The sequence below is a fragment of the Heloderma suspectum genome, chromosome 4 (genome assembly GCF_057233095.1).
Source record: "Heloderma suspectum isolate Gila_16-S chromosome 4, 16-S_ref, whole genome shotgun sequence".
NCBI classification, from domain to species: domain Eukaryota; kingdom Metazoa; phylum Chordata; class Lepidosauria; order Squamata; family Helodermatidae; genus Heloderma; species Heloderma suspectum.
In genome coordinates, this window is record NC_139461.1 from 160827235 (window position 1) to 160852158 (window position 24924).

The following is a 24924-nucleotide window of genomic DNA, read 5'->3' on the forward strand; positions in this document are numbered from 1 at the left end:
GTCGGGCGTCTCCTCCTCCGCCGCGCGGACGCTCCGCTGAGGAGGCTGTCCCGGAGCCAGGCGGACTCCCGAAGGGCAGCTCCGGCGGATCCCTCGCCGCTGAAGCCCTGGCCCCGCGCTACCGCCGGTCCCCTCCACACTCTCCACGGCCTTCTTAGCTCTGTCGTGCCGGGCGGCGCGTCCGTCGCCGTAGAGGCGGCGCTGCGCTGACAGAGGGAGGCGCGGCGGCGGCTGAGGCGAGGAGAGCCGCCATCTTCGCGATGTCGGCGGCCGCACAGCAGCAGGAGGCGACGAGCTGCAGCAAGGTGAGCAGGAGGCGTCTCGGAGCCGAGCCCGGTCCCCGCCCTCGCTGTGGCAGGCGGGCCGCGCCGCAGGGGCAGCGGCGGTGGGGCAGGCCCGGCGCCTCCGCCGCGCGCTGCCTCCGTGGACGGAAGGGGAGCTCCGGTCCTCTCTGGAAAGTGTCGCGCCTCCCCGAGAGAGGACGCCCTGACAGTGGCGGCGGCGGCGCATCCTGGATGGCTTGATATGGTTAAACGAGGATAAGTTAGTGAGCGGATTATAAAGCGATATAATTTGTCACTGTTAACGGTAATGGGAAAACGTCTATAAACGGTCCAGATAGCCTTGCTGGTCCATGAGAAAAATATCCAAAATCTATCGTTTGGTAGTAGCTGTATTAGGACCAATAAAAATGCCGCAACGAAGGCATTGCCCTACTGTGGATTTTGGATTCGATAAACTACTGATAAAAAGAAAAGCCTGGCGGAAAAAGCCCATCCTGGTTCCATGAGATGCCTGGGAAGCTGCCCCAGCTACGGCTTTGTAAGCATTACCGCTGGTACTAAAAGCCCGTGAGTGCTATAGAACAGGTGCCCTGCAGTGTTATATTTGTCAGGTAACTGAAATTGGCTGTGGGTGGCTCCCTGTCAAGTGCATATGTACTTGCAGTTTCATCCTGCCCTTCTTGTTCCTTGGTTTCCTCCCACAGATAAAAGCCCATCAGTGTCTATATCCTAAATCATTATCAACATATGTAGTGCTTTCTCCTTACAATGAGAGAATCAGTGTTATTTAAATTTTACAAAGCTATGTGTACGTTATGGGCATGAATTGCTCCAAGCTAAGCACTTTGAGCCCTGGTGATGATAATAGGAGAGACCTGTGGCCAAATTAGATGTGTAACTATAGTATTCTGTGTATTAAACGTGAATGTGCTCCAGTCATGTAGACCTAGTTCAGATGTAACAGTAGAGAATTCTGCCTTCTTGGGAAGAAACAAGGGAACAGAAGGAACAGAAAGGGAGGTGGAGTTGCACTATATGTGAAAAATACATATCTCTGTACAGAAATATAGGAGGATGAGCTTGGTAGTCCCATCGAGAGTACATGGGTTAAAATAAATGGAGCAAAGAATAAAAGGAACCTGGTGGTCAGAGTCTAGTACTGGACACTCAATCAAGGAGAAGACGAGAATGAAACTTTTGAAAAAAAAATAGCCAATGTTCAAGGAAGCATGATGTAGTAGTAATGGGGGACTTCAATATCTGTTGGGAGACAAATTCTGCAAAATATGGCCCCTCCAAGAAATTCCTGACTTTTGTTGCAGATAACTTCCTCCTACAGAAAGTGGAGGAAGGAACTAGAGGATTGGCTATCCTTGACTTGATCCTAACGAACAGAGATGACTTAGTGGATAAAGTAGCAGTTACAGGAACTCTGGGGGAAAGTGACCATGTCACTGGAGTTCTTGGTTCTAAGGGAAGCAAAAGCTGAGTGTGACCAAACGCGTACCCTGGATTATAGGAAAGACAATTTTAATAAACTCAGAACAATGATAAGTAAAGTCCCATAGCAAGTGACTCTAATGAGAAAAGGAGTCCAAGATGGGTTTTTAAAAAGGAAATTCTCAAGGCACAATTACAAACAATTCCAACAAGAAAAAAAGGCAGAAGACAACAGACACAGCCAATGTGGCTTCATCAAAAGCTTAGAGATGACCTGAAAACAAACTAGGACACATATAGGAAGTGGAAGGAAGGCCAAGCGGCAAACGAAGAGTAGAGCCGGGTAGCACAGAATTGCAGGGATGGCGTCAGGAAGGCTAAAGCTGAGAACGAGCTGAGGTTAGCAAGGGAGGCTAAAAGCAACAAAAAGGCTTTCTTCAGATATGGGCATAGTAAGAGGCAGAGGAAAGAAATGGTTGTTCAGCTATTAAATAAGGATGGCAAAAAGATAACAGATGACAAAGAAAAGGCAGAGGTACTCAATTCCTACTTTGGCTCAGTCTCCTCCCAAAAGAGGGTCTATCATCCCCCTTGCAAAGGCGAAGTACAGGCTGAAGGGGCAGGATTGCAGCATGAGATCAATAGGCCATGATTCCTTGAGATCAAAGAACACCTAATTACTTTGAATGAGTTCAAATCTCCAGGGCCAGATGAACTGCATCCTAGAGTAATAAAGGAACTGGCAGAAGAACTCTCAGAACCACTGTCTATTATCTTTGAGAAATCCTGGAGGATGGGGGAAGTGCCAGATGACTGGAGGAGGGCTAATGTTGTCCCAATCTTCAAAAAGGATAAAAAGGAGGAACTTGGGAACTACAGACCAGTCAGTCTGACATCAATCCCTGGGAAAATTCTGGAGCAGATGATAAAGCAATCCATCTGAAAGCACCTTGACCACAATGCAGTGATTACTCGAAGCCAACATGGATTTGTCAAGAACAAATCCTGCCGGACTAATCTGATCTCATTTTTTGATCAGGTAACCTCCCTTGTGGACTCTGGGAATGCTGTGGACAGAATACATCTTGACTTCAGCAAAGCTTTCGACGAAGTGCCCCATAATATCCTGATGAGCAAACTAGCTCAAAGTGGGCTAGATGAAGCAACGATCCAGTGGATCCACACTTGGCTACAGAATCGGACTCAAAGAGTGCTGATCAATGGGATCTTCTCAAACTGGGGATAGGTAACAAGTGGGGTACTGCAGGGCTCAGTCCTGGGCCCAGTGCTCTTCAACATTTGTATTAATGACTTGGAGGAGGAGGTACAGGGAATGCTGATCCAATTTGCAGATGACACAAATTGGGTGGGATAGCTAATACCCTGGAAGACAGAAACAGAATTCAAAGTGATCTTAATAGACTGGAGTGCTGGGGAGAAAACAACAGAATGACATTTATTAGGGTTAAATGCCAAGTTCTGCACCTAGGAAAAGAAACCAAATGCACAGTTACAAGATGGAGGATGCTTGGCTCAACAAGACTACAAGCAAGAAGGATCTTGGAATTGTTGTCGATCGCAAGCTGAATATGAGCCAACAATGTGATGTGGCAGCAAAAAAGGCAAATGCTCTTTTGGGCTGCATTAATAGAAGCATAACTTCCAAATCCAGGAAGTACTAGTTCCCCTCTACTCAGCCCTGGTTAGGCCTCATCTGGCGTACTGTGTCCAGTTCTGGGCGACACACTTTAAGAACGATTCAGACAAAGTGGAGAGGGTTCAGAGGAGGGCAACAAAGATGATCAGGAGCCTGGAAACAAGGCCCTATGAGGAGAGACTGAAAGAACTGGGCATGTTTAGCCTTGAGAAGAGAAGACTGAAGGGAGATAGGATAGCGCTCTTCACGTACTTGAAAGGTTGTCACAGAGAGGAAGGCCAGGATGTCTTCTCGATGATCCCAGAATGCAGGACATGGAATCATGGGCTCAAGTGACAGGAAGCCAGATTCCGGCTGAACATCTAGAAAAACTTCCTGACTGTTAGAGCAATACGATAATGGAACCAATTACCTGGGGAGGTAGTGGGCTCTCCCACACTGGAGGCATTGAAGATGAAGCTGGACAGCCATCTGTCAGGGATGCTTTGACTTGGATTCCTGCATTGAGCAGGGGGTTGGACTCCATGGCCTTATAGGTCCCTTCCAGCCCTACTATTCTGTGATTCTATGAATCTTTTGGTATGTATGAGAAGCGCAACAGGGAGTATTTGGTCACCTTCTAAGATGACGTTTCTCATTACTATGGGAGATAAATAGAAATCTCCTAATTTGAACGTGGTGTCATAGGACACAAGTTGTGGCAAGGATGCATCTTTCCTTGAGAGAGAGTAGAGCATGTCCCTCAGCAATGATATTGGGATGTGCAAATGAAACAATGAGATCGGGCAGAAGGGTAAACTTTGTTATAAAATTTTCAAGATGGTGTGAGAGTTCCACCAAGTTGAATATTTCATCATTGCCAATTCTACTTTTTTTGTTCTGTTTATATGATACATTTTGTACCTGTTTGATATTCCGTGGACGATGAACGGCCTTTATGAGAAGTGTCCATTGATGCAATTGTTTGTAAATGTTTATAGGTCTTCAATGTTTTTTTGTGGGACTCCAATGCAATTTCCATTTTTCCAAAAACCTGCATCATAGTGCCAGCAAAAGCCTTCTTAGAATCCTTCCCGTTGCCATGACTGGAAGCTTGGTGCAATGTTTCATCACTGAAATAGTAGATGATGTATAACTTTCTAGGATCTGTGCACTCCCTGAGGCAGAATTCATATTTCTTGAAACCATGCAGCGAATCTTTCCAGGACCCATTGGGGTCCTTTTGATAGTAGTGTCTGTTCAGTACAGCTGGGGGGTGCAAATGTTTTCGATGGAAATTTGATCCCTTTGATATCCATCTGTACTTGTCAAAAGGATAATTATGTTCCTGCTCAGGAACAGGGGAGGAATAAGAGTACACAAACACAAACACCCAGCACAGGTGGTAATGAAACAATTTTACTTTTATCTAAGTTTTCTCTCTTGAGAATTGTGAGTACTTCTTCCATTGGAAGATCACTTCTTCGACCAGTCAAATATGGGTTGTTGGATGAATCCATACCTGTATCATGACAGTCTCTCATCTCTAATGTGGTTGGCCTGATCTCCCACAGGGGAAGCACCAGGAAGAAAAATCGGGGTGGTAACGGAAGGGGCAAAGTATATTTCTATGTGGGTGAGCTGTGTCCCATATGTGAAGATCTCTGAAAGAAGAATAACAGTACATTTCACACTAAAACTTTCCTCGTAAAAGTTTTTTTCTGAAATAAATTGGAAAAAGTTACTATGGGCCTACCACCTAGAGGGGAAAATTAATTTTAATTTTGAAAAATATTACTTTGTGGGCAGATTTTTTTTTTTTACTCTGGGTCATCCCATGCATAAATTAAAAAGCAAGTTTAGAAAGGCTGGCAATAAGCAACATTAGCAAGAAGCAACTCGATTACTTTTTAGTGAAAGTTTCCTTAAACTTGTCCAGGTTGCATACCTTATTCAGGTTGCTGCTCTTTAGTTATTCTCACAATCTTTTCAGTGAAAAATACTGTTGCCAAGGGAAAAGACACAGACAGCCCAGAGGTCAGCAGAGTTGGATCTAGGAGCATGTAATATGTGTGAAGTTTTCAGAAATAGAAGCAAGCACGTTTGATCACAGTTGGGGAGTTCTTACTTGGAAATGCACTGTCTAGTCCATAAAGTAGTAGGGAAAAAGATTTCCCCTGAAACTTATAAACCAGATATGGCCGGGGTGTGTACTCCAGTGAGACACTAAAAGCAGGTTTCTGTGAAAGCACATTGACCCCTACCTCTTCTGTTAGAGGCCTAATTATCCAGTTTCAAAGAAGTGGCATCCCCGTGTCATTCTGAAGACACACATCTCTATAACCCTGTGTATACCCCGGCGATGGGCTGCTAAGGGTTTGCTTTAAGGGAACCTTTATTGAGTACTTACAGCACGCAGGCGTACCCAATGGTTGGATCAGACAGCTTCTCTGAACCCAGAGCCATGGGCTAAAATGGGTTTTCTACCATACATGTCAGCAGTGAGGCAGCATGACAGAAGCACATGTTAATTAGTGTTCATTTGCAACTTTCCCAACAAAGGCTAACAGTACTTGTGCAGAGGGAAAACAATCAGAACTTTCCCAGCACAGCCACTTGTAACTCCGCATAAAAATAGCCTCACTTCTCAGGCATATCCTAGGCCCTGATGAGATACTAGCCTTCATTAGCATGGAATGTGCTGAGGCTGCACTATCGACCCTAGACTCATCTCACAATCTCAGAGGCCCACTAGCAAGAAAATTGCACTTATAATGAACCTAAGCCAAGCACTATGGATCTCTAGGCCCTTCTAAAACTACAGGTGACTTGGTTACACTCCTGGGGCCATTACATTCCACCCCCAGATGATCAAAGGACGATACTGGTCTACACGTCACAATCTGTTCTTACACAGAGGGCTGGATCTTCTTTGCCCTGCCGTTTGATCACCAGGGGATTTTACTATATATTTTAAGATATGACAGCCATATGAGCAAGCACACAGAGTTATAAAACTACTTATGATAGTCACAGTTACTGTAACCACTTGCTTCCAGTGCTCCCCGATTCTTTGAAACTCGTCCGAAATTGGTCTGGAGAGGGATGTATCTAGGTCCGTGATGGCGAACCTATGACACGCGTGTCAGCACTGACACGCGTAGCCATTTTTGATGACACGCGGCCACATGCGGTCGCATACAGAGAAGTATGGGGCCGCATGCCAAGAAGTATGGGGCCGCATGCAGAGAAGTATGGGGCCGCATGCCGAGAAGGACGTTTCATCCTTGGCTACTGCACGACCAGGTGCAGTAGCCGAGGATGAAACATTTGCTGTAGTGTAGTGTAGACACTCTGTGCTGGAGGTCTGTAGGCCAAAACAACAGAACTCTGGCACAGAGCGTCTAGTTCTGGGACTTCCGGTTAGGCCGTTAGGGGATCTTTGACCTCACTTCCGGCCGGCAGAGCAGGGAGCAGCGGAATGCCGCGGGGGACGCATCTCTGGGGGCCCTGTGATCGCCATTACCAGCAACCACATAACCACAGCAACCATCATCCAATCTACTGTTCTGGGGTGTCATGGATTTCTAATTGACCATCATTACTGAGATAAGTGAGGGGGAGGCTGGGAGAGTCGAGGGCCTGTGCTATGGGTGCCGTTTCCCGCCATTAGTAATAGCGGCAGCCATCTTAATTTATATAAGGAACGCCATTTTGCAGCATAGTGCAGACTCCATTTCACCACTATTACTGTTGTGCATCCTTATTAACCCCTATTTCTGCTTATTAACCCTGCCCTTTCCTAAAAGACAGTTACATGTGCCATCTTGTGGTCAGTTAGACTAGTTAACCCCTAATTGCCTGCAGGGCTAACAGGCTGTCTATAATTCTATCTTCTGTCACTGCCCCCCTGATGGAGAACCCAAAAAATAAAAAACCAAGGTTAAGTAAAGGAAGTGGTAGTAGCAGTAGCCGACCCTTTCAAGAGACATGGACCGAGATGTATGGCATTATAGAAAAAAATGGCAGATCATTTTGCGTTCTGTGTACTGAAACGGTAGTAAGCAGAACGTGGAATATAAATAGACATTTTGAAACTAATCATTCCCAGCTCTTGAAAAAAAGTGAGGATGAAAGGAAGGAATACATTTCCAGGCAGCTACACCTTTATAAGAGCCAATGTAATTCCATCCTTAAATTTATAAACGGCTCTACAAATTTAACATCTGCAAGTTTGAGCATTGCTCACTCCATAGCTCAGCATGGAAAAGCACTCAGTGAGGGAGAATTTATTAAAGAAACTCTCCTAAGATGTGCACCAGTTCTATTTCATGATATGCAGAATAAAGATGCAATTATTAAGAGAAGATCTGAGTTACCACTCAGTAGAAATATCATAAAAGACCGAATAATGAGACTGAACACAAACGTACAACATCAGTTAAAGAGAGACATAAGTAATTGTAAATATTTTTCGATCTCTCTTGATGAAACTACTGATGTCACATCACATGCTCAGTTGGCCATTATTGGTCGATATTCTGATGGTCTCACAATGAGAGAAGAGTTGATAAAGTTAGTATCAGTGCCAACAAGTACATCAGGAAGCGAAATATGTAAGGTTGTTATACAAACATTCCGTGACCTAAACATTGATATCTCTAAAGTTGTGTCAGTGATGACAGATGCGGCACCAAACATGGTGGGGAAAAAAGTCGGATTTGTCAAATTGTTTACGGAAGCTATTGGACATCCGATTGTGCCTTTTCATTGTATTATCCATCAGGAGGTTTTATGTGCCAAGGCAGGATTCACCGACTTAAACGACTTAATGTCAGTTGTTACAAAAATAGTTAATTTAATAGCTGCTCGCCCCCTTCACAAGCGATAATTTTCTGCACTTTTACTGGAGGTTGATTCCACCTACAGTGGACTGCTGATGTACAATAATGTAAGATGGCTGAGCCGAGGCAAAGTTCTTGAGCGCTTTGTGGAGTGCTTTGAAGAAATTAAGGTATTTCTTGAGGATAAGGATCTGGGAAACTTTTCTCAGCTCGATGATGATAAGTGGGTCATATTTCTTTTTGATAATTTTTTGAACCCTGATATTTTTTACAGATCTCTCTGTTCATATTAATGGACTGAACTTAAAGTTACAAGGTTTTGGCAAAAGTATTGACGTTATGTTTGGATACATAAAAGCTTTTGAAAGTAAACTTAAAATTTTCAAGCGAGATGTAGAAACTAAAACTTATAAGTATTTTTCTCGAGTAACAAAGTATTTTGAGAAGGCCAGTGCAACTGTACAAAATGAAATGAAACTCACAATTTTTCCCTCTACGTACTTTTGTGAGACCTTATTCTCAGTGTTAAATAATATCAAAACCAACAAAAGAAACAGATTGACAGATGAAGTTAGTAGCGCTTGCTTGGGCTTGAAGTGTACAAAATACCAACCTTCAATTGAAGGTTTAGCCAATGAAATTCAGCAACAAAAAAGTCACTAATAGGCAGGTTACTTAAAGAATTCTCCCTCCCCCTCACTTATCTTAGTTCACGGCACCCCACACAAGTTAAATAATATCAAGACCAACAAAAGAAACCGACTGACAGATGAACAAAGAAGTCACTAAGCAGGTAAGTTAAATAATTAGTTTTGGTTTATTAAATACAGTTATATATTACAATTATACATTTTTGTTATTTAAACTATAAATATCGTGAAATTATGGTTTTTTTCGCAAAGTGACACCCCACCCGAGTTATGCTCGGTTTTTTGGCGAATTTTGACACACCAAGCTCAAAAGGTTGCCCATCACTGATCTAGGTGATGTATCTTCTCACTTTGCGCATGCAGAGCCCTGACTCTGTGATTTATCACACTTTGCTTGTCAGGAATACACAGGCAGCATTCCTGCTGCAGCATGGCACAAACACTGCCCTGGGCTGCTATAATCATGTCTAAGGCCAGGTGGTTCTGCAAAACAGCAGTTCTCATGCTTGTCATCTCTATCCCAATGGCTTGTAGTGCCTCAGCCGTGTTGTTCTATACCTTTTCCATTGCCCTTCCAAAAATGTTCTCTTTGTACATTATTGTGGCTACTCCACCCTCAGGAAATAAGCTCCAGGCATAATCAGCTGAACTGAAGATGTCTCCTTGCCATCTCACCTTCCAAGCCCTGTAATTACCTACCGCAGGGCTCTTCAAAACCAATAGGGACCCACAGTAGTCCCAGGGAGCACTTTCTAATTTACCCTGGGGGCAACCAATGCCAGCTTTTTCTCTACAGCTTTAATAACTACCCTTAGGGGCAGCCTAGTTAATGCCAGGACACTCTTTCTAATTTGTGATTACCCATCTCACTAATGGCTTAATTGCATACACTCTTAATGGGGTAAGCTATCTTATCCCATCATGTAATTGCTCAAATCTCTTTTTGATTGATATGGATTTGTTTTCCTTCTGTGTGTTAACTTTGAAGGCTCTGTCCCGGGTGCCATGGACATCAAACTATTGGGCATCACACTCGGTATCATTTGGAGTTGTATCTAACATTAAAGACGTTTGCAGGTATCGCATAGTATTTAAGAAATCATAAAATGCACACAACAAACTTTCATTGAAATCTAACACCATGAGCGGAAAACCTTCTGTGTGGTGAAGCATGATGGAGCAGATCTAGCAATCATACTGCTCTTCCAGGCTACATGGTCAGGGCCCATCAAGATCAAGGGAAGGGCATACTCACACATGCAAAGAGCTCTAGGCCACTGCTTTCGCATTGGCAATTCCACACTGCATGAGTTCTGGCAGAGGGAAGTCCAAAAGTCATAGATCAAACTCAGCCGCCATACACTGAGCTGACTACAAACACAGACACACAATCTACAGCAATGAGAGTTCAAGTCTATGAAAAGCCTTACAGTACTTTCCATGGCAAGTCCTTTAACAATCCAAAGTTCTAGATCATGTGCAGAGGGCCTCTAAGAAGCCTAGATGATGATAGATCCAAACAGAGAAGGCTTTGGGCAATGAAGATGAGATGTTTCCAGCAAAGGCTCCCTGCCGCTGCATCAGCTTAAGGGGGAAGGTGTGACCGTACACTCCTTCCAGATCCCCTTGACAGACAAGGGCCTTTAGCCTTTTAGCAAGGCTTCTGTCTAAACAGAGCAGCACTGCTCAGTTCTCTAGCAGTGATGCTTCAACCTGGGCAACCTTTTTGCAAATCTCACTCCACTTCTGTCAGGTTCTCACAAACATCTTCCAGCCTCCCTGCCTGCCAAGGCTAGACCAGTGGTGGACAGGGAGTTGGATGACTCCCCCTGGCTCTGCTCTGAGCACGCTGATAGAGATATGCTCACACAGACTCTGACATTCTAAAAACCAAATAGGCCTAAACTCTTCCAGGCTACATCTAATCAAATCCTGGCTATAATTTACAAGGCTTCACTGCATTACTGAAGCTGGGCCTTGACATTATTTTTGCTCCCATAACACCTCTTTTACTCTTTGGTTGCTCGGAGATTGCTGAGAGGAAGCGACTGTCTAAACTAGGGAGCTTGTAAAAACGTTGCCAGTGCTTCTGAGCTTTCAATGAGACTACTTGGGAATCTAAATCCAAGTTGTTTCAAACACGTTAAAAACAACAAAACCTTCTCTTTTGCAAGGAGAAAAGGAGAGATCTGCATTGGCTGTCGTTCTTAAAGCTGTTCATGTGGCTTTACACACTATAATTGGCTATGATCCCCTCCCCTTTTCAAAAGTAAACTTACAGGGCAGTTTTGAACTGCCAGGCTCTTAACAACAAAGGAACAACAATGGAACTTTTCAACGCTTCTTAAACGAGGACTAAGAAAAACTGAGGCTTGAGTGAAGGGAAAAACTCTCTTGGAGCTATCAGTCACTAGATAGGCTAGCCAGGGATTCACAACATGACCACGCACACCCGTCTTCTCTCTCACTTGGCACACAGACTTAAGCAGAGTGCTGAAACTCAGGACGCCACAGGTTGATGGGGGTCACTTTATACTTGCATTCTTTATGCAGCCATCAATTTTCTTTGGGAGGCGGGTGGGGTGATTTGCAGGGCTTGAAAGTAAAGCTTCACAGTTTGTTTGTATTCATAAATCCCGGGTTCGAAACAACAACCGAATCTTTGCTTTGTCAGGGGCGACAAATGACTCAGGTCAGTTTTTTTCTGTTGGGGTCTCAAAAAGGAAAACAATCTTTGGTTTGCAGTTGTAACATAATTTACAGCATCAGCTAGCCAGCTACGCAGATCTCAGTGTTTCTGAAGACAGCTACTACGATACCTTCTTTTTCTAAATCAGGTTGAGTCTCCCAGCTTACCAGGTTTGTTGCAGCTTTTAGGAGCATGGTAGTAGTGTTTTTGGCTTAGCCAGGAACATGCTGTCCAGTTTTTTCGATCCCTTCAGTGCACACGCTCAGGCAGTCTGACACTGGACACTCAAATCAGTGAGATTTCTTTATTGCAGGGAATCCCAAGGCAAAAGCTTAATGGTGACACTCTTCAGAAATCATATAGCTAATTGTCAGTAGCTATATGCTCAATGAAATTCTAGAACAGTTCAAAGTTAAACATTATTACTGTGACTGAGATCTTCAATGTGGCTGCTCTGCTTTATTTTGCCTTGGGACTGTCCATCTGGTGCCCTTTCCGCTCTAAGAGGGGTCTAGCCTGTGCTTTGGGTGCTGATTTTTCACCTTTACTCCGTTCCTCATCTTCATCTTCTGGTTCTTCATCCTCAGTTTCCACTTCCTAGGGATTGCATCCCAATCAGGTGAGGTGATGTTTCACACCTCGGAATGCTGTGGGCACTTCTTCCGAGCTCGGCATATCAGCCTAACAGCTAAGTCTTCAGCCTCACGTTCCCACAGCTCGTTGGAGGCCAGGCTGTCTTACAATGTTTCTCTAATTAACATCCTCAGCTCTTGTTCTTTTCTCAGCTCGTCCTTGAGCTTTTCAGCTTTCTCTCTCTATTCTGACTCCTTCTGCCTGACAGTTTTCAATGCTGTCAGCACAAGCCACACCAGAGTTCTTGCACCCTGCGCCTCCTTAGCTGACCACTTTTCCAGCTGCAGAGATTCCAGTGCAGTTTCCAGAGCTACTGGTGTGCAGTCCTTCTCCACCTCTGGCCATGCTCCTGGCCCGCTCAGGACCCCTGATTGCTTTGCGACCAGACCCCACAGCTCCAACTGCGGACAGCCCGGGAGTCGGTTTTGCACGCCAACAACTGCATCCTCCTTCCCTTTGAATCTGAACATATCAGTTTTCTTGGCACCCTGCTCGATGTGCCAGTTGTATGCCCCAGCCATGGGCTGCTAAGGTTTAGAGGTGCTGAGATAATGATAAGCCAGATCCAGGTTTGCTTAGAAGGAGCCTTTATTGAGTACTTACAGTGCACAGGTGTTCCCAATGGTTGGATCAGACAGCTTCTCTGAACCCAGAGCCAAGGGGTAAAATGGGTTTTATACCATACATGGTAGCAGTGAGGCAACATGACAGAAGCATGCGTTAATTAGCATTCATTTGCAACTTTCCCAGCATAGGCTAACAGTACTTGTGCAGAAGGAAAACAATCAGAACTTTCCCAGCACAGCCACCTGTAACTCGGCATAAACATAGCCTCACTTCTCAGGCACATCCTAGGCCGTGATAAGATACTAGCCTTCATTAGCATGGAATGTGCTGAGGCCGTGCTGTCGACCTTTGACTCATCTCACATGCTCAGAGGCCCACTAGCAAGGAAATTACACTTATAATGAACCTAAGCCAAGCATTATGGATCTCTAGGCCCCTCTAAAACTGCAGGTGACTTGGTTATACTCCTAGGGCCATTACACCCTGTTGAGCCCTCCCACCAAGAGAGGGCCATGAGCCCCTTTCCCATACAACCACCTCCAACTTCTCAATAAATCCCCACAGAAGAAAGCAGAGAAATTCCTTTTGTGATGCTTACTGTGACTCAGTGATGAGGTAGAAACACTTTGCACATTCTCAGAGACTCTTCTACATTCCACCTCAGAGACCCAAGTTCCAAACTGCAGCTAATATTGAGCCTTCCACAAGTGGAATCCCAACACCCAGCTATACCCAACACACATTACAACCTACCTCAAAACACAATGTCAACAAGAGAAATTAAAAATTAGGTACTCCTTTGAGAATGTGGTTATTCAGTGTCATAAGTATGCTTTAATTTAAATGAATGTAACCATGAGGGATCTTTGGGCATTGAACTCTGGACAATAATGAGAACCTGATACCCACAAAATCGGAAAGCGTCAGAGACCACAAGAAGGTCTTTGATAGCAAGTCTTTGTTTTATTACTTAAGAATTTGAATTGAATTAAAATCACTCATCAGGAGAATTAGAATCATACATTAACACCAAGAAGGTTAAAGATAATAATGCACTTAAAGTAAATAGTGATGTTGGTTACACTGGGATTTGTAGAAAAGAGTGTGGGTGTGTCTGTGTGTGTGTTTACAAGAAAGTTTGATGAAAGTGCAGCACCTCGAAGAGAATTTTTAACTTCAGTCAAGGGGTGTGTGTGTGTGTGTGTGTGTGTGTGGCTGATCATGAAGTAAGGGGGAGAAAGTGGTGGGTGGTGGGAGAGAAGTTTCAACTGGGGATAAGTTGAATGGGGGGAGAAACAGACTGGGGGAACTGTGAGTCTTTGGAGAAAGAGGCTAGAACAAATGCAGAGGGTTTTGAAGAAAGTGGATGGAGGGGTGTAAAAAAACCCACTGAGAGCTCCAAAGGAAAGGGGTTTATAAATTTGGAATGGGATGGAATATTAAGAGGCAGGGAGAAATCCAGAATAATTTGCTCATAGAACACTTAGAAGGAAAACCAAAGATAATTCAAAGCTTTATCTACCTATATCTGCTGAATTTGGAAGTGAGAGGAAACTATGTTGAGCTTCTTCCATGGAAAAGAAGGGGAGACTGGAGAAAAGGTGGGGTGCTCTTCCAAGCAGAAAGGACAGAAGGAGTCCTCTTACCATCTCGCCCTTGCAGTGTTTGATTTTGGTGTTTTCTGTTTTTCTCGCTGTTCTATCAGGATTTAGTAATCAAAATAAAACCAAAAAGTCTTTCTTCTAATATGGCTAATGGATGTGTGGAAATGGATTTTTAGGTGTCAGACATTAAAGGAAGAAAGAAGACAGTGGGCTCCTCTTTCTTTCCTGATGTAATGAAAGCATGGGAGTTGATAAGTGCTTTGGCTATCATAGGTCCAGGTAAGCAAGATAGCCGGGGCTGGGTGGGTGGGGTGGGTTTGGTGATTGTTGTAAATTTGGTGACAAAAGAGTAATGTAGAGTCATGCCTGACTATGCTGTAATGGGTTTTCATGGTCTCACAGCTTAAGAAGACATTGAATTCATTATTTTTCCTTCTATTTAAACAAGGTTTGAAATCAGTGTAAAATATGTCATGGGCTTTTGTGGTTGTTGTCCTTGGGCAAGATCTGAAATTTGCAAGTATTAACACCAACGAATTAAGGCAATCAGAGCACAGTGGCTGGTCAGAAACTGGCATGCAAGCAATCTGTAGTTCCACTCAGGATGTGCAAGGCCTCAATATGCAATTCATCCTGCTTTTATGCTCTTTTCCTATCCAAACCAGCAGGTGCTTCTTAACTTCTAGACTTTGTGTATGCTCAGAGGCCCAATGGGTTTTATGAATACAATGCTGGCTCCAGAGAATATAGGCTCTGGGGCTCACATTGTTGTTCAGAGTAACTTCTGGGTGGGGGTGGGGGTGGGGGTGGGGGGAGTATTCCCAAGGAGACCAGTTCATGACTTCCAAAGAACAATCCAGTCTTTCGTTCAGCAGTAAATTCCATTCTAGTTTCAATGTAGCAAGGACAGGTAAAATAAAGGCACTCTGTACTTGATCAGAGGCATATTATGCTTCTAAGCAAGTTCCAGGGATCAAGTTCAAAAGGGTAAAAGTTCTAATAGACCTACCTCCAGATGAAGAGAAATCAGATAATACCCTCCCTGCTGCAAATATATCCCCCTCCCCTAAGGAGTGACAGGTCATAAGAATGTAGCAACATACTGTTTGCAAGCAAGAAGCATCAAGTCAGTAAATACGTTCAACACAGTAGGGCATCGCTGCTGAGTTGCAAGCACCCCACCCCTCTTCTTCTGAAACCGAAAACAGGATCATTGGAGCGTCATTCACAGTCTCTACGGTGGGGATGATACAGCTCATGCTACTAAGAATGTCATGTTTCCATATGGGAGGTATTGTTTCCCTATGGGTAAGTACTGTCCCACATTTCCCCATGGTCATATATGGTTTCCCTATGGGCGTTCAGGATCCTCCTGTGGTCAGTTAGAATCCTGTGTCTCCCTATGGGCATTCAGGATCCTCCTGTGGTCAGTTAGAATCCTGTGTCTCCCTATGGGCATTCAGGATCCTCCTATGGGCAGATAGAAGCCTATGTTCCCCTATGGGAAAGTAGAAGCCTGTGTTTCCCTATGGGCATTCAGAATCTTCCTATGGGCAGGTAGAATCCTATGTTTCCGTATGGGCATTCATACTTTCCCTATGGCCATTCATGGTTTCCCTATGGGCAAGTACTGTCATTTGTTTTAGTATGTCCTGAAACAAGCACCCTGGTTTGCATTGCTTGATTGCTCTCACTTGGCTCTTCCTGCTAGAGAGAGTGACTAAACAAATAAGGACGCCTCCATCTGTGGTTGGTTTAGTGTTGAGTCCAAACCAGGATCCCTGGCTTGTTGGTATCACAACAAACCATCATTGTTAGGAGAGGAACAAGCCAGACATCCTGGTTTGGATGTAACACTAAATTCACAGACACAGGCTTCTTGAATTGTTTAGCTGCTTCTGCAGGCAGGAAGAGCCACATGGGGTGATCAAGGAGCGTGCACTACTATGCTTGCTCATTCCAAATACGTTACCATTACATTCGAACCACCCCATAGAGGGGGTGGTGTCTGGTTTTAAAAGCAAAAGGCGCATGTCACAATCCTTTCTTGGATTGGAGCAAAAAACAAGGTACCTGAAGAGTGGGGCTATTGGGAGTTAAGCTCTAGGCAGTGATTGGGTTTTCTGCTCCTCACCCACGTACCCTGTTTGCTTTTAAAATCTGCCTGCTCTCCCTTCAGTTTATGTGATAGAGCAGGTCTGTGTTTAAACACACAGAGTGCTTAGTTTGGCTCTAAGTCTCACTCATTAATATTGATGGGACTTGAAGCTCAATCCTCTGCATGTTTACTTTGAAGTAAGTCCCACTGTATTTAATTATTTTATTCATTTTTATTTATTTATGACATTTCTATACTGCCCATTAGCTGAAGCTCTTTGGGCTTATTCCCAGGCAAGTATGCATAGGATTGCATCCTGAAAGGCATAAATGGGACTGCATCATGTCCTCATTTTTAGGATGTCCTCAGTTTATCAACATCTGGTCTCCCTGGATTGATACCTCTATTCTTTTTCTTAAGTAAAATATTGTATTGCTGTAATAAATCCCTACAATCTCTAAAGTGTAAATCTGTAGGCAAGGCCTGTGTTGTATTTGGTTTTTGAACAGTGCCTAGCAATTTTGATACTTCTGATATTAAAATAAGTATTGATGACCTGTGGCCTTGTTCAAGAAGATATTACTGGAAGCAGCCACCTCAGTGAGGTGGTGGATTTTGGGTACTGTTGAGGGCTGCAGAGTGGAAAGCAGACTGAACCGATTTGCACAGCACAGTTCACTAGCAAGTTATTCCATGAAAGCTTAATTGAAATGGATGAGAGCTGTTTAAGAACACTATGGGCATCTCTACACCTGCAATTTATCACACGTTTATGATTACCCACTCACAGACGTTTGCAGGACCATGACACAATGTTGTAAACTTCCAGAGATTTTCCTGCCATTTCCCACTGCCTATCCTGTGTTATCCCCAAACAGAACAAATGCAGTATTTTTTCAGCATGCAAAAGCTGGGTTGCAGTTAAACCTCAAAAAACCCAAGAATATGGCAACCAGCTTGATTGATAACTGGCAAATAGAGGGAGAAAATGTGGAGGCAGTGACAGACTTTGTATTTCTAGGCACAGAGATTACTGCAGACGCTGACTGCAACCGGGAAATCAGAAGATTTTTATTTCTTGGGAGGACAGCAATGACAAATCCTGATAAAATAGTTAAGAGCAGAGACATCACACTGACAACAAAGGTCCGCATAGTTAAAGCAATGTTATTCCCCATAGTAACCTATGGCTGCGAGAGCTGGACCATAAGGAAGGCTGAGCGAAGGAAGATAGATGCTTTTGAACTGTGGTGTTGGAGGAAAATCTGAGAGTGCCTTGGATTGGAAGAAGATCAAACCAGTCCATATTTCAGGAAATAAAGCCAGACTGCTCACTTGAGGGAATGATATTAAAGGCAAAACTGAAGTACTTTGGCCACATAATGAGAAGACAGGATACCCCGGAGAAGATGCTGATGCTAGGGAAAGTGGAAGGCAAAAGGAAGAGGAGCCGACCAAGAGCAAGATGGATGGATGATATTCTGGAGGTGATGGACTCGACCGTGGGGGAGCTAGGGGTGGCGACAGCCAACAGGAAGCTCTGGCGTGGGCTGGTCCATGAAGTCACGAAGAGACGGAAGCGACTGAATGAATAAACAACAAAAGAGGAGTGCCATGACCTCCCTGTGTATTTCTCTCACAGTGCGAAGAAATTGTTCTGTGCGCGCAGCTGTGGGCGTTCATTTTGGTTTGTTGGGGATGTGGTCATGATGATGATGGCAGTGCTGTCTCGGGGTAGTGAGCGTGTCGGTATAGTGACCTGCTGGCTTGCTGCCAAGCTGTCTTGCCGCCATGCTATGACTAAATGCAATGCACTGACTTTTGCTCCCGACTTTGGCTGCTTACTCCACAACACAGCATGGCCAGCGTTCCAGCGGTTCGCCAGGAAGCTGGTGCCTGTGGGGGCAGGGTTGGGACAATTCAGTGGAGATTGCTGTGCACGTGCATTGTGTCAAACCACCAGTAATCTCTGAGGGGAGGGAAAGGGGCAGAAACCCGGGAGAACATTTCATGATGCCCCCAGTGTGTATAATGGCTTTTCATGGAAAAGTAGCCACCCCATGAACCTTTTACATGTAAAGGTAAGGAATAGAATACAACAAGATAGAAACAACTGTGTAAAGGAGCCCGATCTAATCCTGTGATGAAACCGGATGGAGAAAGCCCTGGTATTGATGTGGATTTCTGCCCCCGTGTGATGAACCCCTAAGTGGTAGCCTAGTCCTTTCTCTTCTTCTCCAATAGACTTTGATTTTCTGTACAAAGGGGATCTCTCTCTCTCCCCCTCTAAACACACGCACATACAAATACAGACACACACACACACACACACACACACACACACACAGGTAGCTAATGTAGATGTATGCAAGGTAAGCTCAACTTTGGCTTTGTTTGTTTTTACATACACTTTGCTCATCTAGTAACAACCTGGCCCCGTGTACTTCTGTCTTTTAAGTTGGCTCAAATAACAAGTTAGTAAATAGTTACTGTAGACGAGCATTTCTGAAATCACTGTTTCTCCAAGATAAATAAATGACTTGCCAAGACACACATCTCAAATTCAGCACCAACCAGGTGACACAGTGGAGCTCCTCACGTGCAGTGTTATTGACACTGTTAACCTGGACTAAGTGTGCAGGTTCTGGTCAGTGGGGGAGTGAAGGAGCTCCCTTGATTGGGTTCCTTTTGTCTGTTCTAGCCACTGACAGAGGAAAAGAGAAGCTCTTTCTTTAAAAAAAAAAAACTGGTTGCAAGTGTTCATAGAATCATAGAATAGTAGGGTTGGAATAGTACGGGCCTAGAAGACCATCGAGTCCAACCCCCTGCTCAATGCAGGAATCCAAGTCAGAGCATCCCTGACAAATGGCTGTCCAGCCTCATCTTGAATGCCTCCAGTGTGGGAGAGCCCACTACCTCCCTAGGGAATTGGTTCCATTGTCGTATTGAGTAATCACTGGCACCTCCAATGGCACCCACACAGCTCTTCCTGCCCCTTCCAAAAAAATTTTTAATAAAAAATTGAAAATCATTAGGGTGCATTCTTCTTCCTGTTCCTGTATCTGCTGCTGATCAGCTGTTAGGAAGGGAAAGCAAGGCAAAAGGGTAGAGGGGAGAGAGAGAGCATGGGTTAGATGCTAGGAGCAGGGAGAAACAGCAAGGTACAGAGGTGTGTTGGGGGAAATAGTGAGGCTAGAGGCTGGGAGTGGAGAGAAACGACAAGCTAAAGGGGTGAGTAGGAGAGAAAGAGCAAGGCTAGGGGCTAGGAAAGTAGAGAAGGAAGAAGGCTCGGGATGGGCAAGGGAGAAATAGCGAGGCTGGAGGCTTGGAGAAGAGAGAGAGCGCAAAAGGGAAAGGTCTGTGTGGACAGAAGACGATCGGGCGGGCCAGGAAACCACTGCTCCCCCCAGCTTCTAGCCTTGCTATTTCTCCCCCCCCCCCAAGCTGGTCTGTTCAGAGAGGGAGGAGGGACATCACTGAAGTGATGAATTGCCATAAATAATGAGACAGGCCACATTGGGCATAAAAATGTCCATAAATTAAAAGTTCGTTAGCACTATAGCAGTGCCTCTTTTTCTTCAATATGTTCAGCATACTTAGTTTGAAGTCTCTGTTTCCAAAATAGCATGGTTTTGTTTTTGTTCAATTAATTAATTAAAAACATTTCCATGGCAGCTTACAGGCTAAAAACGCTGATCTGATAAATATTTTATTTAAAACTAAATGTATTAGTTAAAACAGTTCAACCACAAATTAAAAATTAAGAATTAAAAGCCTAGGAAAATAAAAAGGTGACTCTGCTTGGTACCAAAAGGACACTGCAGGTGGCATCAATGAGCCTACTTGTGGAGGTCTTGTTTTTTCTCTTGATGAAATTCTGCCACTGACAATTCTCCTTACCTGCTCACCAAACAGTGTCTCTTGCCTCATGGTGGAAAATTGATAATCCAAATATCCAATTAAAAAAACACAATTAAATTGATTGTTTTCTGCCCAGTAATGATCAAACTTTGCTTTGACCTATCAGTTATAGGCATTTTGTTTTTGTTTACTACTATGTTTTTTTGTGAGAGCAAGGCTGGGCCAAGATGGAGGACCAGTTCGCAAGATCAGAATAAGCCACAGTGGTTTATTTAAATCATGGCATGTGTGGGGCACAATTTCCATAATCAACAGCCTATGGGTTATTGGAGGGTTGTTTCCCCCTCCAATAAGCCATGCCATCCAGGTTCTGATGACACAACAAGCCTTGCCTGGGTGGTGATTATGGAAATCACACCCTACATATGCTCAGCACATGCTGCAATTTAAATAAGCCACCATAGCTTATTTTGATTGTGTGAACGAAATCAGAGAGAAACAGTAAGGAGTGATACTGGAAAGTAAAAGAGAAGACAAAAGTGTCCAGCACGAATCTTCCTGTATCCTCATACTAAGGCTGCAATCCTGTATCCACTTACCTGGGAGTAAACCCCATTAAACTCAATGGAACCTATTTCTGAGTAGGTGTCTTGCTGTTTTATTGAACCCTTATTCTAAAGTAGTAACTTGATTTTCTTTTCTTTCCAGTTCAACAGAGACTTTCAGTTAATGGTTCAAGTTCTGGTTTAGGAAAATAATAAGTTTTGTTCCGTTTTTGGTTCAGATGCACACTCCCTGATAGCTCCTGCTGCAAAGCAGGAGCAGCTAAACAAACCACAGACCATGGTCTTTTCATTGTAACATGTGAACTGGGAGGAGCCAAGGGATCATCGTAACATGTGCTTGCAGGAGGAGCCAAGGGAGCAACTGAGTGAGTAGCATGCATGGGCATGCTAGCTCATTCACAATAAGCCAGAATTTTAAGGAATTTTGTCTTATTGTGATGTGTGAACATGGCCAATATCTGTGTTGATAAATGCATATGATATTGTTGCCCTATCATGGTGGGAGTAGACTTCACAGCTGTCTAGTAGAAACTAAGGCTTGGCTACCAAGTCCAGCCATAATTCGTAGATCCCTGCAGTAAACTCTGTCAAGAAGTAAGGCAACAACTAGTCCTATTCAAATCAGTTGATCTACTTAATTCAATAGTTAGACTACTCAATTCACTTAGTTCTTTCAACTCATTACATCCTATCCAAGTATTCGGTTCATTACCAAGAGAAGGGGGAGGTCATCAGCTCAGCAGAGTTGGGGTCAGAAACAAAAATATAAGCATTAGTAAGTCCATCATCTAATTCCATTAGTAAGGTAAAGTTGTCAGTTAAATCAGCGTCATACCACAAATATAGAAGGGGGGGATATCCTAGAGGAAATCTTGGACCCAGAAGAAGACAGTCAAGGACAGTTACAGAAGGAAAGGTGGGCAAGTCTCTCTAATGCACTCTTCCTATAGTCTTCCCCCACTTGCTCTTATGTTGGTAATAGGCTTCTCCGTGAGTGATCAAGCCCAGCATCCAGTGCCTATTTAAGTACCTGCTTAGCAACACCCTTTTCATGTTGCTTCTAGACATGCCAAAGCACTGTGTCAGCAGCGGTGTGGTAGAATAAGGAGATGACCCAGAAATGAATTCCACAGAGCTGCTGTTTTGTCCCAATCTCCCAGTTCACCACTTCCAGTGGGTGGCTTGCCAGGGGCTGGAGGCTGCTAAAGCAAGCTCTCACTGCAATGCCTCTAGCTCTCTAAATCTCTTCTACTTACATTTCAGATGAGGGCTGTGTCTGTGGATCTAAATGTTGACCCATCATTGCAAATTGATATCCCTGATGCCCTCAGTGAAAAAGACAGAGTGAAGTTCACAGTCCATACTAAGGTAAGATGACGAGGAAGGAGGATTAGAATTGGAAGAAAGCCATAGCTTTGTCATATTTAACAACCTAGATACTTGTCTTGTAAGAAGCTATAGATTAGTCAGTTGCAGGTTGTGACTTCTAGGGCATGGAGGGCAGAGGGCAGGTAACTTGGTGAAGGCAGAGCCAAGGCATCACCATGGGCGGGGCCAACTACACCTAGTTTGCTATACAGCCTCCTTGCAAGTTGGCAAGATGGTGCAGCATAGCGGTTTTCAAAACATTACATGGTGACCCTTCCGGTGGGGACCAATATCGCTCTGGTAGCTTCCCACGGGGTTCCGTGGGAGCTGTCTCAAACAGCTTTTTAAAAGGTTGAAAAACCTTTTCATCTCCCCCCTGGAATGGAAGGGGGGGGGGCAAGGCAACCTTTGGACAACATCTTGGAGAAAGGTAGCTCCCACGAGATAGTTGGGGGGCCTGGATGCCGGGATTATCTCCCCAGAGCTTTACCAATGCAAAAAGCTGTAATTAGACTCCTGTTTTATAGGAGAAAACAGGGCCATATAATATATGTGTCCCATATAATATATGCTTTAAGAAATATCAACAACCTTTGAGGGATGATTTTAACAATATTTGAGAACATCTGAGGACCTGTAAGATCTGCTTGAGAGAAACATGTCTGTGCCGAGGAGAAGAAAGGAGCTTGCATCTACTCCCCCTGAACCTTCTGTGTCAAAAGTGTCAAGAAGAGAAGATATAGGTGAATTATTTACGCTGATAAAGACCTTATCTTCGCAATTTACGGAGCAAGTCAAGAGGTTGGATTTAATCAAAATTCCATCACCGCCCTGCAAGGAGCTGTAGATTTGATTAATGCGTCATGGCAAAAAACGGAGTCGAAAATTAATGAGCTTGAAGACCGTGTGGCTGGAAACGAAACCACGACACAAATTTATTTTAAAAACACCTCTGATAAAATTTCTCAACTGGAGGCCTTCACGAAGAGATCCAATGTACGTATTTTGGGGATTAAAAATTTGCCTAATGATGTAAAATTGCTTGTTTTTGTGGATAAACTTTTGCATGAAATATTCCCATCTGATTATTTACTTGATACTGAGCAGGCATTTCGTGTGCCAAATGCTAAAGGGACTTTACACCATCATAGCTCAATTTGCAAAAGTGTCCACAAATAATTTTATCCTGCGTTTGGCTAGGGAGGCTCGAAGACTTTCCTGGAAACAAGATAAAGTTATGTTATTTCCAGACTACATTAAAGAGGTGGTGAATAAAAGAAGGCAATTTATCAAAGCAAAGAACTTGGCAAAACAAATGAATTTACAATACTACTTAAAATATCCTGCTACTCTTTGTATTGTGTCTGAAGGTCAGATGAAGACGTTTCAAAATCATGAAATGGCGGAGGCTTGACTGAACGTAAAAAAGCTTGAGAACTTTGTTACAACCCCATGAATTGGAATCTTTAAACAAGCTTTATTAATTGTTTCTTTTTAGCCTATTTGATCCAGGCTAACTCAGAAGAGAAATGATTTATATATATATATATATATATATATATATATATATATATTTGCTTACTTTCTTTCATTTCTTACTTTTTCTTGTTTTTTCTTCCTTTTATCTTAAAATAGATAATATATCTAGTATAAAGTATTACTGAATGTTGAAGGTTTATATTAAGTTTTATTGTTATATAATATTTTTATCTATCTATCTATCTATCTATCTATCTATCTATCTAATAATACTAGGCTTTTGGGAATTAACTCTAGACCAATTTTTTTGATATAAGATTGATCATAGAATCATAGAATAGTAGGGTTGGAAGGGGCCTACAAGGCCATCCAGTCCAACCCCCTGCTCAATGCAGGAATCCAAGTCAGAGCATCCCTGACAGATGGCTGTCCAGCCTCATCTTGAATACCTCCAGTGTGGGAGAGCCCACCACCTCCCTAGGTAATTGGTTCCATTGTCGTATTGCTCTTACAGTCAGGAAGTTTTTCCTGATGTTCAGCTGGAATCCGGCTTCCTTTAACTTGAGCCCGTTATTCCGTGTCCTGCACTCTGGGATGATCGAGAAGAGATAATAGAATCATAGAATAGTAGGGTTGGAAGGGGCCTACAAGGCCATCGAGTCCAACCCCCTGCTCAGTGCAGGAATCCAAGTCAGAGCATCCGTATCAGATGGCTGTCCAGCCTCATCTTGAATGCCTCCAGTGTGGGAGAGCCCACCACCTCCCTAGGTAATTGGTTCCATTGTCGTATTGCTCTAACAGTCAGGAGGTTTTTCCTGATGTTCAGCTGGAATCTGGCTTCCTGTAACTCGAGCCCATTATTCCGTGTCCTGCACTCTGGGATGATCAACAAGAGATCCTGGCCTTCTTCTCTGTGACAACCCTTCAAGTACTTGAAGAGTGCTATCATATCTCCCCTCAGTCTTCTCTTCTCAAGGCTAAACGTGCCCAGTTCTTTCAGTTTCTCTTCATAGGGCTGTGTTTCCAGTCCTCTGATCATCTTTGTTGCCCTCCTCTGAACCCTCTCCAGTTGGTCTGCATCCTTCTTAAAGCATAGTGCCCAGAACTGGACACAGTACTCCAGATGAGGCCTAACCAGTGCTGAGTAGAGGGGAACTAGTACTTCCCGGGATTTGGAAGTTATGCTTCTATTAATGCAGCCCAAA

At 43.8% G+C, this 24924-nt stretch overlaps 1 protein-coding gene across 6 annotated transcripts in view; it reads left to right on the forward strand.

Moving 5' to 3' along the window:
- The first annotated feature begins 35 nt into the window (after positions 1–35).
- The window catches only part of SNX5 (sorting nexin 5), a 73633-nt gene continuing 48744 nt past the window's right edge, over positions 36–24924 (forward strand). For 3 of the 6 annotated variants that reach the window (XR_014790812.1, XM_084854798.1, XM_084854801.1), the window contains exons 1-2: positions 36–305; positions 22136–22240. Coding sequence is in view for 5 of the 6 variants with exons in the window: in XM_084854798.1 (XP_084710924.1) it covers positions 261–305; positions 22136–22240 (150 nt within the window). In the remaining variant the exon portion in view is untranslated. Of the gene's footprint in view, positions 306–8913; positions 8998–21167; positions 21238–22135; positions 22241–24924 lie in introns of those variants that run through there. The other 3 variants (XM_084854803.1, XM_084854799.1, XM_084854800.1) reach the window with 3 other exon arrangements.